The following is a 17,120-nucleotide window of genomic DNA, read 5'->3' as shown; positions in this document are numbered from 1 at the left end:
GCACTGCTGCCTCAGGGCTCAACACCCCCTCCCTGTACCCCTCCTCCTCTTGGACGGCCCGGTTCCTAGCTCTCTCCAAATAGCCCGTCCTCACAAAGCCTGAGGCTGCCTACAGGTGTGCACATGTACGGAGGACACCAGTGACCCGTTTCAGGTGCACATGTGCATCAGCATGCATGTACAAGTAAGATTGCATCTTGAAAAAAAAAAAAATAAATCAAGGGAAACAATTTGAATTTTTTTAAATGTCCTTTTCTTTGTTTCCAATCTCAATAAAATGACATCATGAACATGTTTTTACTGTACAGGTTAAGTAATACAAAATTCAAAATCAATATTGTTCTAAATATAGATGGTTAATAAGGTGGAGATCATTAAAGTCTCTCAGGTGAACCTCAGTCGTCATCATCAGACAGCTCCAGGTCCTCCACCACATCCTCGTCTCCTTCTGCCAGCTTTATCAGAGCAGAGGAGGACAGCGGCTGAGGAGCTTTGGAGGCCTCTTCATCCCCTTCATCATCCTCATCTAGAATACAGAAAGGATGCACTTAAATGTCACATTCGTCCACATGGGAATGTATGAAGCATGGCGTAAACATTTAGATAATCTGTGCACATAAATACAGTCGTTTTATATGAGGACACGTAAATGTTTATTAATGTTCAGCAACAAGTTTAGCTTCTCTTATGAAGGCATATCCTAAAAGTATTACAACTATGTTTCACTGTAATGTTTTAATAATTGGATGGTGTGCAAAATATCAGTGCTGCTTTGTTTTATGACACCATCATTTTCATAATTGGTTATTCTGTCTATCACTCTTTTCTTGTAATCTGTAAATCTTTAAAATATCAAATTGCTTCCTTTATCCTGCCAAACATTCCAAAACCTAAAAGATATTTATTTTACAATAATAAAATACAAAAAGCAGAGCAGAAAACCTTCAGATTGGAAAGCAGAATTAGCTTATCAAAATAGTTGCCGATGAATTTTCTCAAAATTTTTCTAGTTGATTGGTCATCTAATCTTTGCAGCTCAACAAAAACGATTTAAGGTTTTAGCCCCGATACCTTTTAGCCTCCATAGTCATGACTGTATATACATGCACTGATCTGAATATTAAATTAATGAATACACAGAAAAAAAGCACCGTAGAAATGCTTGAACACAACAAATTTGTTCCAGTGTGCTTATTTCTGGATAATGATATTGTAACCAACCTGAGTCTCCGCCCCCAAGCCCCTCGTCATCGCTCATGTCAGACAGATCTTCAAGATCATCGTCATCATCAGACCCGCGGTGGCCCTTTTTACCTGAGGAGAGAAAAACATTACATTGAATTTTGTCTGTTACTTTCTTTAGACATTCCTAAGTTTGCGTTGGTGCATCGCTGACGTCTGAGGACTTTGGAGACACCTATATGTGGGCCAGGCATCAGAGGCAGCTGGAAGTGTCTATTTCCTCCTGGGATGGAACTGAGTGTCGATTACAGACGCCGTTGCTGCTGCACAAACACCCATGACAGTTTACTACCGGCAATTTCAGACATCTTATGCTCACGGGCTAAATATAGCAAATGGAGATAGCAGGCAGGTTGCACGGCTACGAGGATGATTGGAGAGTTGTGTGTGTGTGTTTGTGTGCACTGGAGAGAAGTTGGGAGTTTGACTGAATTTCTGTGGTATACTCAGGAAGCTGTGTGTGTGTGTGTGTGTGTGTGTGTGTGTGTGTGTGTGTGTGTGTGTGTGTGTGTGTGTGTGTGTGTGTTTTTGTCTAGCCAAAAGGGACAACTGGGGTCCACAGGCTTTGAAGTAGAGGTGTGATGAGATGCTGGGGGCGTGGAGGAGGGAGAAGCAAAACAGAGCTACTTCCTCTGCCTGCTACACTGCACGCACACACACAGTTATACAATAAGTGCAAACGCAAAGATAAACAATGTCTATTAAAACATCAGGGACTACCCTTCCCATCTAAATTTAAGATGAATAACGTACTATCACTATCTCCCACTCTTTGATGCTGACATGGTACGAGCAGTTTTTAATTGTACCTTAGACGTACACGCGCACACACAATCAGCCCCCTTCTCTCAAACTTCCTTTTTCCGGAAGTGTGTGCGCCCACAAAGAGCTTTGGTGAGCCGCCCAAAAGCTTTAGGCACTTCAAGACTGGACGACAGGGTGGTGTGTGTGCGTGTCTTTGTGTGCGCACGTGTTGCGAGGACATGCGGGGGCAGCTGGTTGAAGCCCAAAGAGCCAGAAAGAGAGAGCGAGAGATAGAGTGAAAAGAGGGAGAGGAGAGTGGGAGCGGCCACCTCTGGGCTGGTTTGAATTAGGAACCCCCGCCGGGATCCAAGCCTGTACTTCCTGTCGGGGGGGTTTCAGCTCGTATGTGTGTGCAAAGAGTGGAGGAAAGACGTGCGTAATGGAGGGAGGGGCGGACGGAGAGTGAGAGGCGGAGGCTCGCCGCTTGCTGGCAGCTGCCCGTCCGTTTGTTGGGACTCTCCCTACAATGAAGTCCAGATGCATAAAAAAAAAAAAAAAACCACACCGCCTACTCCTTTCCCCTGTGACCTTGCCGAGGGCTTTATGCTGCTTAGAGCGTGTCCGAGTGTAAAGCTGTAAAAGCAAGGTTGCAGCTGCCTGTGACCCGTGGACGACCCAAAGAGGACACTGGGGCTAAAGAAAGATCAGACTGGCGGTTCTTCTCAGCGGAGCGAGAGACAAATCATCTAAAAAGCAGAGATTCTCTCTTGAGTTTGATTTGAAATTTAATATGTGGTTCCTCAGAAACTGCCTCTGTGGATGTTTTAATAACTGCTTTGCAGGTGATCTGCCTCATGTAGCCAAATATTTAAGATTGTGGCTGTTGCAGAAACAATGATAGCCTAGAAATAAACGGTCATCACCGCTTTAGCTTTGCCTATGCGACGTAGAACCGGCTATAACAAAACACAGCCCCATAGAGGCCAAGACATCCTAGCCTTCTGTTCCACAAGGAAAACTCCTCAGCGGGCAGATTTCAATGTGTGAGTGTATTTAAGAGTCAGCTTGCCTTTGATTTTGAGTTTTCCGTCATCTTCTTCTGATTCGCTGTCAGACTGGAACAGATCCTTGAACTCCTCCTTGTCCTCCACCTTCTTGTCCTGAATCTTCTTACGTTTGATCTCAGGGAGCTCAAGATCCTCCATCTTTATAAAACACAAAACCAGCAGGGTAAATACACAAACCTGATCTGCTGGTAAATGTTCCACTACACAGCATTACTGAATCATGTAACAAAGCTACTATTGTGAGCATCAGTGGCATTGATAAAGAAAAAGCCAGAAGTGATTCATGTTGAGAGGGATGAGGCAAATGTTTTTCCTTTGGTTGCATAGTTACCCTTTCTTTGCCAGAGATCTCCAGCTGGATCTCCTTCTCCCTCAGCTTCTTCCACTGGCTGTAGTACTTGCTGAGGGGGGTCCCCTCCTCCTGGATCTGCTTCTCCCAAGCCGCCTGACAGAAGACACAATGACAACATTTTTGCTGAAGAATGTATGATGTAGGTGGGTTTATTCAACTGTGCCTGAGAACATTTTTTTTCAGAATCTATTAAGAGGAGACTTTCAGCAGTTTGAATCGGGTTAAGATGTGGCCTCCCATAGCAACTTTAAATCAATTGACCAGGAGAAAGAGATGGACAGACGAGTCAGTAATAAGAGTCAGAAGATGTGGAAAAGACAGATTGAAGATCTCCTCCAGCCCCTACAGGTCCTTGTGGATGATATTGATTAGGCCCAATCACATTATCCGACCGACAAATCCAATAGAGAAAACAGACTGCGGCCTCCGGCGCCCGTTAGCTTAACACATTTACCACAATTTACCATTCCCCCTATTAAGATGGGTGATGTGGGCACACGCACACACAAAAAAAAGACAGGATATCAAAATGAAACTAGAAAAACATCTGAATTCAGTCTTGACTAAAACAACAAAATATTTCCACAAAGAGGCAGCAGAGAAACACGAGACATCAGAGTGTAACCTGGATGGAGGTGGGGAATCCTTAATTAGGCTAGCTCTCAGTTTGGGTGACATGTCAGCAGGGGGCTGGTGGCCGAAGGGAGGCCGTGGCCTTTTCCTCAGCAGCAGCAAGGCTGTCCCCTCTCCTTCGCCTGCGGTGACACCTACTGCTGCCACGATGTCAGGGAGTGGATGCCATGGCGACAGCCTCTGCTGAGCAGAGAGCAGTGGCGACAGGAGCTGGCGCTGTCGCGGTGCCATGCTGTCTGTCTGTTGTACTTTGTTAACACACACACTTCCATGTGTGTACACGCACACATTTTCTCATCAGCTAAATTACACAAACCAACCTCTTTAATTTCATCCTTAAACACTCTTAAATATTAATCAGCCGTCCATGACAAGACTCTCAGGAGCAGCAAAGCCACATAAAAGCATGTTTGTGTGGACAGGTAGCATAAAGAGAGAGCAAGTCAACACCGAAAAACACACTAATGGCTGCTCATTAAGGCCGAGGCGCCCCAGGTTCAAAAGCACATAAGAGCTTCCAATCACCACAGGGTGAACTGAACTGTTTTTGATGATTCTTGTCAAATGATAACGTGTTGTATTGTTGTGTAAACAACTGTGATATTTAGACACTCATTGGGGAAAATTTGCACAGTTTGTCATAAAAAGGCAATACAAGCTCTAATTACTAATATGTTATGTGTAAAATATCAATAGTATGCCATGAAACATAAAAATGTCATAGTATAAAATATTATAATGTTATAGTACAGTATGTAACAAAATGCAATAACAAAAATGTAATAGTATAGTATGTCATAAAAATGTTACGAATAGTGAATGCAATAAATAAAATTGCCATAGTGTAGTATATTATAGTATACTTTGCCATAAATATGCCATTAAACCTGTCCTAGTATAGTATGCCATAAAAATGTCCCAGTACAGTGTGTCAGATCTTGAATTACCCCCTTGCGGTTGTATGCCTCCATCAACCCGCAAAGTTGCAGTTTTACATCCACGTCTATTCAAAGTATCATCCCAAATCATAATTTAATCCTATTAGGCAATTAACATATGGATTTGTTAGTTATGGCCAAATATTTGTATTTTGTGGTCCCAGGGACCTTGATCTTGGAACACTAAGTTCGAATCAGTTTATCTATGAGGTCAAACAGTGGTTTGTGCCAAATTTAAAGTAATTACTTTCAGGAGTTACTGAAATATCACATTCACAAGAATGGGACGTTCACGTCGGCCCAGACTGACAAACAACTTGAAAACAAGGAACGGAGGCACAACAATATTTTAAATGCAGTGAAAAAACAGTTTGCTTGCCCTACACAAAGGTAGGCAGGCCCAGAGGTTGGGTTTAGCAAATAGTTTCCGTCATTGATAGAATTTTTTTTTAAACAATGATGGAAAAATCTGAAGGCCGTCCGTCATTTTGGCAGGAGCGCACCAATGACCACTATGGGTTAAAGATGCAGTTACTAATTATAATAAGCAATCTTCCTTGATGTGTATGAATACACACAAGCAAGCACCCAGTTAAAGGCTTGGGTTCAGGCTGGGCTACAGAAGCACAAAAGAGTTACATTCTTGTCAATGGTTTGTTCTCATCTTAATTGTCTAATTTTGTAAAAGTGCATTGTTCATATTTTCCCGTTTAGGGCACAATGGCTGCTGTGTTTTTAGTGGCCTCCGCTGTCACTGGGTGAAAAAATAAGATGCTTGTGCGTGTTGACATGGAAGATGACCAGTTTGTCTTTTCATCTTTTCCCTCGTTTCACTTATAGATGCAAATCTATAAACTTGTTCTGTATATTTACTCTTAAAAAAACAAGCGTCCTTGTCTCTGCAAGTGTCAGTTTTCATTCCAAAAGTCACAATTTATAGAAAGATAAATGCAGTGGTTTCTAATATTCAGCTTCAGTCCATATTTGTTGTTGTTGAGCATTTCAAAAACCTGTTGCCTCTCGTAATTTCTGCACACAAAAAAAGTGAGGCTCACTCCTGTATTAAAATACATTCAAAGCTTCATTTGAAAAAAGCAATAGTAGCAAGCCACTTTGTTTAACACTTACAGAGCTAGAGCTGTGCATCAACACCAGATGTATTCCAGCACACACACAGAACGGGCAGCTAGCATACCGTAAGGAGATATACGCCAAATTTGACAAAAGTTTATTGGATTAGACCTTTAAATAGGCCTATGTCATATTATGATAAAAAAAATAATAGATTGTCAGAATTTTAAGGCCCCTTTAGGCCAAAATAATGACAAAGAAAAAGTCCAACACAACCACTTGGCATGCACTTATTAGTTACATTTAACTTGTTTAATCCAATGGATCGCTTTTTGAAATTGAGGAGTTTGAGGATGTTTTCCAGATGACGACATTCGAAGCTTCATTGAGAAACCTCAATAGAAGCTATGAATTTAAAAAAGACCAACAAAACATTAATTAAAGCCCAACTTAACTGGAAATAACATAAGTGAATCAATACTTTTTATAGTAGAGAATTATTTACTCAAGGACTGAAATTCCCAAATGAAATGGTTCAAAGCTGAGCAATTATTTAGAAAAGAATAAACCTTCTGACAACTTACCTTCTGACAATAAACCTTCTGACAAAAATATTACAGCGCTGCTGTAATATTTAGACAAGAGTCTGGGATGCTGATTTGTGTGATTTTCTGTGCTCACTTTCAAATTGATCACTTTTGCAGTAACCAGGTTCTGAAGCCCTTCAAATGCATGAAGTAAATAGACTGCATGTGGCCATAAGGGTAACTAAAAAAAGCTTGTAGCAAATGATAATGAAATTACTTGACCCAGTGTAATAAAACTGTTTCTCTTGATAAATAGAAACGACACATAAAACCAATTGTCGTACATGACAATGGTGAATCATAAAACATATTGTAGCATGACTCAAATATTATTACTCAGTTGGGCTTCAATTCATTTTTAACTGATCTTATAATTTTACTGCATTATGCCCCACTAGATATCATTACATCTTGAGCTAACAATACACAATTGGCTTACATAAATCATAAAACAGATAAATCCATACAGGTTTTGCAAGTCGTTTAATGAAAACTTGGATAATGCCTGATTTCTGTCTTAGTTCATCTATAAATGACTGTGTGCGTTTGCGTTACCTTTTTGTAATAATTACCTAAGAAAAAGTAAAAAGAAGGTAGCAGTCATAACGTGATGTGATTGTGTTAAGTTTTAGGTCTGCTATCCATTCATAACACTTTTTTTATTACGTTACATTTTGACCTGTTTAACATTGTTTTATTACATCATATATTATAATTATTATTATCTAAATTAACCTTTTTAATTGTGTTTTGATGGGAGAGCACCTGCCTGCATTTACAACTAATTTTCAAATTTCTGAAAAGCTATTCTGAAGGTTCATAAAAACTTATTATTTACTTGTATATACTTATTAGGAAACAGAAGAGCCAAACTGATAGTAAATATAAACTGACATAAGAGGTTAAATAAGGACTCTGGAAAGGCAGCCTGTAAAATCAGGACAAGACGGTCCCCTGCCCTCCCACCCTCCCTTCTTTCTTTCACACACTCACCACAGCAGTGGCATCGGCCACTCCGAAGGCCGCCTTCTGTCTCCGTCCTGTGATGTGGCTGCTGTTCTCCTGTACCTTTTCCAGCAGCTGGCGCATCGGCTTGCAGTAATTGGCCACTTTGCATTCCTTCAGGAACGCTTTCAGCTGCAGGGACACGGAGGGCAAGTATGAGAAAGGAGGAACCAATGTAAAAAAAAAAAAAAAAAAAAAAAAAAAACATCCAGTCCGCCAATGAGCACAGCCGAGGAGGGTTTGTGGTGTTTTTTTCCCCTGAGGGGAGCAGGTTCAGCCTGGCAGATCCTGAATCATCTATTTAGTTTTAAACTCTGGGAATTAGTTTAGACTGAATCAATGTAACTCTTCATCATGTGTGGGAGTGTGTGTACAATGGTATGGGGACATAAAGGCAGACTTATGTCATTCGGGAGTCTGGCCCTTTCCAGGATCAGTCTAAAAGGTTGTGTTACCTGAACGACAGTGGGCAGGGCGAGCTCTGGGAACCCGATGGACCTGGCCTGAGTGTGGAAGTACTCCAGTATCAGGTCATACAGTTGGTCAATCAACCCGTCCTAAAATGAAACAGAACAGCAAGTTGGCAAACATCCTTAACACATGCATGTAAAACTTGTTACTGTGCACCTATATTCAGTAGATCACGAAGAACAAAACACATCAAGACTGATATCCGGGTCAGCATTTCAATGGTTACAAAAGATTCATAATTGATAGCTTAGCCTAGCTTTGTCTGTTTTAGACCTTTATATCTCTGCCCACATCTCTGATTTGTTTGGCGATTCAGATAGGTCTGGCGTGGCCACTGATGGTTGTTTCTGCCGGTTAAAGAAGCAATCAGAGCTCAGAAGGCATAATTAAAAATTGGAACGCATCTTCCTACAAAAGATGGTTAGCTTCATTGCTAACTTAGTGAAAAACAGACAGAAAATGATAAGCATGGATGAGATGGACGCAGCTGTACAAGTTGTTGTACATCAACCCCTAAAAATAACCACTTAAATCAACATAATATTTTGATCAGCCAATGATGCTCCTAGCCATCGCTAACACAGGGTCCATTTTAACTGGAAAATGCAGTTAAATCACCTCAATATTGTTTCGTCAGGGAAAAACTGAATAACTCCCTTCCCTAAACATAACGTCAGACTGAATGATTGAATGAAGTGAAATGAAATGGCAATTCAATTTCCAGTCGTACCAGGCTAAGCTAAAGCGATGCCTGTCAACTAGGATGGGCCAAATACATATTCATGAAGCCATAAAACATGCTGTACTTAAAATAGATTGATTCAAATGTAACTGAAAAAACCTACTCAGCTAGAGCAAGCGAACACATCATCTACATAACCTGACACGTAGCTGCCTCTCTTTGTTAATACAAATGCAAGATTTTCTAGCCTATGCCGTCTAATAAGCGTTCAGGTTTAGACAGATCAGTGCTTGTGTAGTCAGGTCTGCTGTGAGTCTATGAGGCCAGGGTTCGTGGCAGCTGCCCAGGTGTCAGCAGTGGAAATAGCCCAAGTGAGCGGAGTGCGGGGGATAATCCCAGAGGGCCGTGCTGCAATCCTCTTGGCTGCAGTGCTGAGCGTGGTGACAGAGGGACAGTTTAGAGGCCTGACAAGGGGCTTTCAGCGCTGCCCTCAATCCCCTTATGTACACACGCAGCTAACAGGCAGTGGACGGGTGCAACGCAAAATAACATTAACTAAGACTAGAACCTCTCATCTGATCAGCTCCTGCTCCAACAAAGATCAGAAGCACCGACACAAACAGGAGCACACACCGGCCCTCACAAGTGTTGGATCTCACCTTATAGGCTTTCTCCTGTAGGTTGACGTTGCTTAGCTTGCTCATTCGCCCTGGTTTCTTGTTGAAGTCCACCTGTTGGACGATCTATAAAAGGAAAGACAATGTTGACCTCAAACCCTACAGCTCAGAAATGCTCAATGTTATTGGTAGTATAGGGAAATACATACTATGAGAATAGAGTGGAGGATAACTGCAAAGTTGATGGGTTTCTTGCTCATTCGCCCTGGTTTCTTGTTGAAGTCCACCTGTTGGACGATCTATAAAAGGAAAGACAATGTTGACCTCAAACCCTACAGCTCAGAAATGCTCAATGTTATTGGTAGTATAGGGAAATACATACTATGAGAATAGAGTGGACCGAGAGCTAAAAGGAAGTAAAAAAACAATAGGGGCAAAATGTGACCTGATAACCTTATTTTACTTTTGTGATTATTTTTCTTTATTATTATTGTTTCCAGCAGTCTTTTGGTTTGTATTTCACAAAACAAATGACTCATCCTCAACCTGCTGCACAATCATCCAATCTTGACAGCCCCACACTAAAGGAATCCTTAAGTAAAAAGCCATGTAACTAATTAACTCTTTTACTAGAACTTCCATATTGCTCTTCTCAGAGTCTGAATCTAGAATGTACATATATCTAATAAAGCTAAAATTTCTTCTTCCCTGGAAACCTCACTTTTTCCACATAACGAACCCAAGTGAACAACCACAGGTACAGTATATGTTGATGATGTCCTTCATATGACAATTATCACCTTACACAGTTCATTTTACATCCTGCAGTGACACATTTTTATCTTAGCCTGTGAAAGTACATTCTAGCCATCGTGTGGGCTTTTTGTCTACACGCTTTAGCTTTCACATCTGCCCACAATGCGCAAGTGAATTTCTGTCTTGTATTTGTGTATCAAGCTATTTCTGACTCCCCGTATCTCTGTGCATTTCTGTGCGTTTGTGTGTGTGGTCGTTACTGTGCTCAGTGTGCGAAGCAGAGCAACGCTCCTGGCCGGTGCTGTCTGTACAAACATAGGATGTGGTGGCGGTCTGCGGGGGAGCCAGGGGGAAGTGGGAAGGCATGGGCCAACCCTTGTGCGTGCACATACACACAAATTAATACACACGCACACGCACAGCTAGTGAAGCAGGAAGCTCCAAATCATACACCCCCCTTGGAGATGCGAGAACACACACAGGAGGAAGGGGCTGCTTCTGCTGCTCTAATTAAAACAGTAGCAGCGTACCTCAGCCTGCCTTTAACAGTGCTTTAACAAGGGGAACAGAAAGGGAGAAAAAGCACAGGAAATATCGTGCGTCACAAATAAACACGGTTTGCTGTTGGGGGGCTCGGGGTGGGGCTCTGAGAGTGAGTACGGGGAAAAAGAGGTGGAGAGTGGGCCATAAGCAGGGAGGATGTGGTTTGCACAGCGTGTTAGGACCAGAGTGTAAACCGCAACCGAGCCTTTATCGCTTTGGTAAAACTGCCACACACACACGCGCACACACACGCACGCACACGCACGCACACACATACATACATACACGCACTGACCATTCCCAGCGGGACGAGCTATTCGCTGCCACCAGCACACCGCTCTCTGGCACATGACAGCACCGCCCCATGGCATGCATAAACACTTGCACACATTCAAACACAAAAGACACACAGACCGCACGATCACATGCGTAACACCTGACCCAGAGAAATGTTGTCAGTTGGTTACCTGTGATTGGTCTGATAACAAAGGTGTCTCTCACACAAGCACACACAGTCCTATCTTCCGATGTGTTTCCCCCTGAACTCCTTCAGTTGTGGCCGTTGAGACCAAAATGCATTGCATACGCCACTGTTATTTTCCACAGCAAACCACTGACGGAACATTTCATCGCATCTACCTTTTTATTGTTTCCGTTTGTGATGAGGACAACCAACTGACTTTTGTTTATTGTGCACTATTCAAAAGCATTTGAGGTCTTTCAGTTCAGTATACTGGTTAGAGAAACAATCTAAACTTCTGAAAACTAGACACAAGCCACATTAATCCTGTCAGATCCACATTTATGCACTGTGACTGCTGGTTATTGGAGATGACGGGAAGTCTTACCTCCAAGAGGAAAGGCAGCACAGGTACAAATGTGTTGGTGCTGCCGGACAGCAGGGTGAGGGCTTTGCAACAATGCATCCTCAGAGGGTAGTATCTCGATGTAGGCACCAGTCTGTTCAGGAAAAGAAAACAGTGGTCAATGTCTCCATCTGCTGTTGGCCAAATGTACTGTGACATGGATGTTTTCACACACCCCCAAATTTAAGATTGAGCACCTTTAACAAATTATATTAGACTTTTAGGGGATGAAACACAAATAATTTATTGCAAACAAAAATAAATAACTTTGTTAAAAAGTATTATTATATGCATACAAACTCAAATTTTTAGAAATGTAGTTATCAAAGGGTAGTGCTAAAATGATGTACTGAAGGCTGTGTATTTCACAGCTGAACAATAAACTTCCTAACAGACAAACAACCTCATGATTACACTGTTTTTACATTATCTCAGTGTTAACATTACAGTCCGTGCGTGATTTTTCAGCACCATTGCAGTCCTCTGTGCATATTCTTGCTTTATATATCGTTTTTTGCTAACAGTCATTCCGTCACTCATACAGTTTTGTCAGAGCAGGAAACCCACTTATTCTCAGTTCTGCTCTGTTCATTTTCTGCTGAGTGTTGTGCTCAAGGACACTTCGACATGCCAGGAGGAGTCTGGGATCAAACCGCCAACCTTGCAACGAATTCACAACTTGCTCTACCTCCTAAACCACAGCAGCCACATAATAAGAAACAAAAGAACCCATGTCAATGTGTTGATGGCGGCGTCTTGCTTGAGGTACTGGTGAGCCAATAAAATGAGATTTAGGAAGGACGGTGTGATAGATCCATGAATTTAAGGTTTATCAGACACCAAAATTGCACAGATGTATTTTTGGTCCTTTTTGTGAGGAACAGTGCAAGGACGAAATAGATTTAATCTAAAACACCTGGATAATCAGTTATGACTTAAATTAGTTACGGACCACTGTTGATCCTAGATTGGTACGGATCCCCCTTAGTACCTCTGAAAATCTCAACTTCTAGCACAATTTTACTACATATAGTCTAAAAAACATATGCAAGTCCAGAACAACTAAATAATAAAATTGCATATAAATATACTCACTTAATGGTGCCGATTATGACTTGGCAGAGTGGATAGATGAGAGGCTGGAGTACATCACTGGGGTGCAAGGTGCTGAGGACCCGACACCAGAGGTACAGACAGTGGATATACTGCCAGTTATACACCGACTGGTACGTTTCCTACAGAGCACACACAGCAATTGACATCGTCTTATGAGAGGTGCTTAAAAAGTCTATAAACCTCCATAAAGATCAAGATTCATGAGTGAAGAACACATAAATCTTGCAATTTGTCACAACTGCAAGTCAAAAATAAGCTGCGGAGGAACAACCTTAAAAACATTTTGTACTAACTTAATCAGACACTTATTATATTGTAACTCATTCCCATGCATGCTGCTCAAGAGTAATTGCAGTGACCGGCTCATCTGACGACAGCGGTGGTTCTCTCCCTGGCACATTCCTGCTTATAATGGAGCTAAACAGCTGTTTTTGGTGAGAAACTTGAAAAAAAATAACAGAAATAAAAAAAAATATTAGAGAGGGAATTTTATCCTGCTTAACTTCCTATCACTCGCTCTAGGCGGCTTATAATGCATAATTAAAACTACAAATGTCAGGCTGTTATTTCAATCAAAGAATGTATTTAAATAAAAATAAAAAACATTTACTTCCTCATCTTTTGAATTGTGTGTTTTTATTCAGTTAACCACTGTAAATTTCAGAATTTTTTACTGTTTAAATTGACTTTGGAACAGTTGATATTACTTGTCGGGACGTTTCGAGACAAGGCTATAAAAAAAATATATATATAAAATATTTAATCTGGACCCATGCTGTTAAATATAATTATTGGGGGGGATCTGCAAATCTGACTGTTCCAAAAAATTAACAACCTAGAAAATTGCAATAGGTGCATTTTTAAAAATGATCCTTTAATTTCTAAATGACAAAAGAGTCATCCAATACCTGTATCCCTGTCAGGAGAGCATTTTCAAATATGTGTTGATATGTCTAAGAATGAGTCTTCAATGCCTTCATAAGCACAAAAGCAGACCGTCTCCCTGAGAACATACACACATACAGAAAACCAACCTTTTTCTTCATGGTCATGGCGTTCCTGAGGTGGATGGCCAACTGTCGGATGTAGATGAAGGCGTGCTGGTAAGATGCCTGTGTGTCCAGGGAGTACATCTCTGTAAGGGTTCGCTGCATGAAGTTGATCATCGGCATCACATTGGGAGATGTGAACTTACAGTTTTGTACATAGGAAATGTACATTTGCTGAAAAGAGAAAGGAAAACATAAGCCGGACAAATGAAAGTATTTACTGGTTTTACAAGCTAGGTGTGGTTTTAAGCATTTGGAGTGAACATCAAATAATAAAATTTAAAAAAAAGAACTCTCTTTTTACTTTCTAGTCTTTCTAGAAACTTTTCTCAGTAAATTCTAGTCTACTTTAAATCCAGGTCTGCTGTATACGCTTCCATTTCTGTATCACTTTGCATTTAGCTCACCTTGAGAATAGGGTTAAGATATGTTTCCTGCTTGTGTCTGCAGATCTTGTTGAGTGCCAGGAATGCAAGAACCCGACTTGTCTCCTCCCCTGTACTCCACTGCTTCATCAATTGCTGCACACAAAGACATGAGATGGCTTATAAGCAAAACAACTCACATCAAAGATTATTTAGCAGCTTTAAAGTGAGGATGACAATCCACACCACCCCATGATAATTCACGCATTACCTTTACAAGGTGACGACACTGTTTGGGTAGACAGAGGTAATAAGGAACGAGCTGGTTGGCGTGCCGCAGGACTGCACTGATGACCGTAGCCTCAGTCAGACAGGATAACAGCTACAGGAGGAGAGTGAGACAAATGAGACGAAGGAGGAACACAGAGGTTAATATAGGGATGTTTTAAGACGCATCATGGCATGTACAGCTTGGTTATTACTTGATTGTTCTGTATCAGAGAAAAACATTTATCTGCACTTTCTCTACTGCATCTCGTCCCATCTAACTCCCAAGAATACAAGAGGCAGAACTCAAAAGGGGGAAAAAAGCACAGGTTAGGGACGCTTGAGTCAAAGAGCAAAACAAACCTGAACTACTCCACTGAGGTACATCTTGACGTCAATCTGATGCTTCTGCCACTTTGGACTAGACGATGGGAGCACTAACCTGAGAACAGAACAAAAGAAACAAAAGTGAGAAATGAACCATCTTTCCACAGCTACATTAAAACTATAAACATGTCGTCATTTCAAAAAATGTGGCATCTACTTCATACTTTTTTTGGTCTTTTTCTGGCTTCAAGTTGAGCATCCTCTGCAAGGCCACATAAATATCTCTGATACAGAACAAGACCAGGGCGTTGAACACTGCGGACAGTACAGGGAAAGAGATATTTATGCATGTTTCTGGAGTTTAACATGTTGAATTGTGTTACATCACTCAGTAAAATTCTCTCAATTCAATACATTGAGATTAATCAAATATGTCCCTGTGTATTTGGTTAGTAATCATCAGAAACAGTGCAGTGCTGAGGTTGTGTGGTTCAAATGAATGTCAGATTTTTACCACAATATCTGGTTGCTTTGGTCATTGCCCAACCCACTGCTGTTTTGTATTTTATGCACTACTACGGCAAGTTCTTTTTTCAAAAAGATAAATGTTACAGTAAACAAATACATTGAATAAAATTAGTGCTTTATACTATATAATTATTCTCAATAATATGCCGGCACTCTTTTTACTGTATTCAAATTGATGAAACTGTCCACCACCACCACCATCACTCTGGAAAATTTCAAACTGCATCCGGACACCAATAATATTTAGGGCCAAAGGCTGGAATCAAATATCCGGTCAGATTTATTAATTTCGTATTACAGAGTTCCTAAATTAAATCAAAATGTTGCTGAGTCTTGACTGCATTCATTTAAAGCTGCTATACATTGATATTTTAATCATAACAATTATCAAAAGGAAGGATTCTGTAATTTTTTTCATCAAAATGCAAGTTTGAATTCACATATCCAACATGGTATCCTACCTGAGCTGTCTGCCACTTTGTATCGACACTGAGCTCCTCCTTCACCCTTGGTCGTAGCCACAGCAGCCTTAAAGGCCTGGGTGACTTCTCTGAAGAGGCGAGGGTTGGGTTCCTTCTTCATTGCAGCTTTCCAGTCTACAATCATTTTTTCTGTGACTTTGATAGTCTCCACTGCCTTCTTTGATTTCTTAGAAGCCTTCTGACCCTCGTCATCGTCTTCATCGTCAAAGTCGTCGTCACCAGATCCGGCCTCCTAAATGAAAACCACCACAGTATGAAGACCTCTGTTGTCACAAATTAACTCATCATGAACTCTCACACACAAGCAGCCAGCCTACCTCCAGTGCGGATGACAATTTGTGATACTTTTTCTCATCCTCATCCTCAGAGCTGTCCGTGTCGTCAAAGTTTAGGAGCGTTTGGTCGTTTGCTTGCAGGAACTTGTAGAACTCTGGATCTTTGTTCTTCAACCTGGACAGCTGCTGCTTGTGCTCATTGGCTTTACCTTTTTTCCCATCATCCCTATAGAGAGAGAAATATGCCCACAAAAACACAAGGGAGTTGCTTGTCTGTCCTTTATAAGTTTTCATATTGTTATTACCATCACAGCAAAGCTACAGTATGTACAAATAAATGGCGACAAGTCAAGAGACCCACGTTGTGAAGTCTGCAGATTTGAGCTCTTTCTTCTTGTTCCGTTTATTGAGTCCATTCTGCTGGTTAGTCTCTCCATCAGATTCACCTTCACTGTCAAAGCCTGACAGCATGAACTCATCCACGCTGAGGTCTTCCAACTTCCTACAAAAACAAGAGTTCAACATATGAAATAAGTTGCCCAACATGTGGGGATAGGGGGGGGCTGTATGTGTGTATATATATATACACACACTTTACTGATTCAAGGGTCAATTCACGTTTTTTTTCGTCAAGTCAAATCTTCTTAAACTTTCGTGAAGATCCCATTTTCATCTCAGAGAAGTGGGTAAACGTGTAGCTGGTGTTTGATTTAAGCTAACGCTGCCTGCTTCCAGGAGCACCTAAGCTAGCGCTAACAGCATGCGAGGCTAGGACACGCACACGTTAGCTTAAACGAGTCTTTGAAACACCACAAACACACGAACTAGACAGACAACACTTTAACTTACAAAAGCAACACACATGAGCAACTCGTTAAAACTCCAAATGTACAGCAGATAGTTAAGACAATATCTACATACCTCTTCTGCTTCCCTGCCATGCTGGATCCGAAACGTGACTGCCTCAAACATCAATACCCACAATCCCCGGTGCAGAGCGACGCGGTTGGTTTTATGGTTCACGGTGCCAAACTGCTAAACCGTACAATTGTTTACAAATGTAATAAAATAAACGTTGTTTGATCCCACATGGTAGGAGAGTTTTTGTTTGGTTTTTGAAGACGTTGGGATGCTATA

General features: G+C 41.2%; 1 protein-coding gene across 1 annotated transcript; it reads right to left on the bottom strand.

Moving 5' to 3' along the window:
* Positions 1 to 240: 240 nt before the first annotated feature.
* noc2l (NOC2-like nucleolar associated transcriptional repressor) lies at positions 241 to 17,012 on the bottom strand. Its single transcript, XM_054608540.1, has 19 exons — positions 16,905 to 17,012; positions 16,345 to 16,485; positions 16,026 to 16,209; positions 15,688 to 15,940; positions 14,923 to 15,013; positions 14,735 to 14,813; positions 14,376 to 14,486; positions 14,147 to 14,260; positions 13,725 to 13,913; positions 12,670 to 12,809; positions 11,557 to 11,668; positions 9,635 to 9,708; positions 9,452 to 9,491; positions 8,095 to 8,196; positions 7,628 to 7,771; positions 3,385 to 3,498; positions 3,056 to 3,191; positions 1,222 to 1,314; positions 241 to 526 (listed from the first exon to the last, which is right to left on the bottom strand). Exons 1-19 carry the CDS (start codon positions 16,922 to 16,924, stop codon positions 396 to 398), a joined length of 2,268 nt encoding a protein of 755 aa, XP_054464515.1. The 5' UTR covers positions 16,925 to 17,012; the 3' UTR covers positions 241 to 395.
* Positions 17,013 to 17,120: the final 108 nt, after the last annotated feature.

Source organism: Anoplopoma fimbria, chromosome 12, assembly GCF_027596085.1.
Source record: "Anoplopoma fimbria isolate UVic2021 breed Golden Eagle Sablefish chromosome 12, Afim_UVic_2022, whole genome shotgun sequence".
NCBI lineage: Eukaryota > Metazoa > Chordata > Actinopteri > Perciformes > Anoplopomatidae > Anoplopoma > Anoplopoma fimbria.
This window is presented reverse-complemented; position numbering and strand designations above follow the sequence as displayed.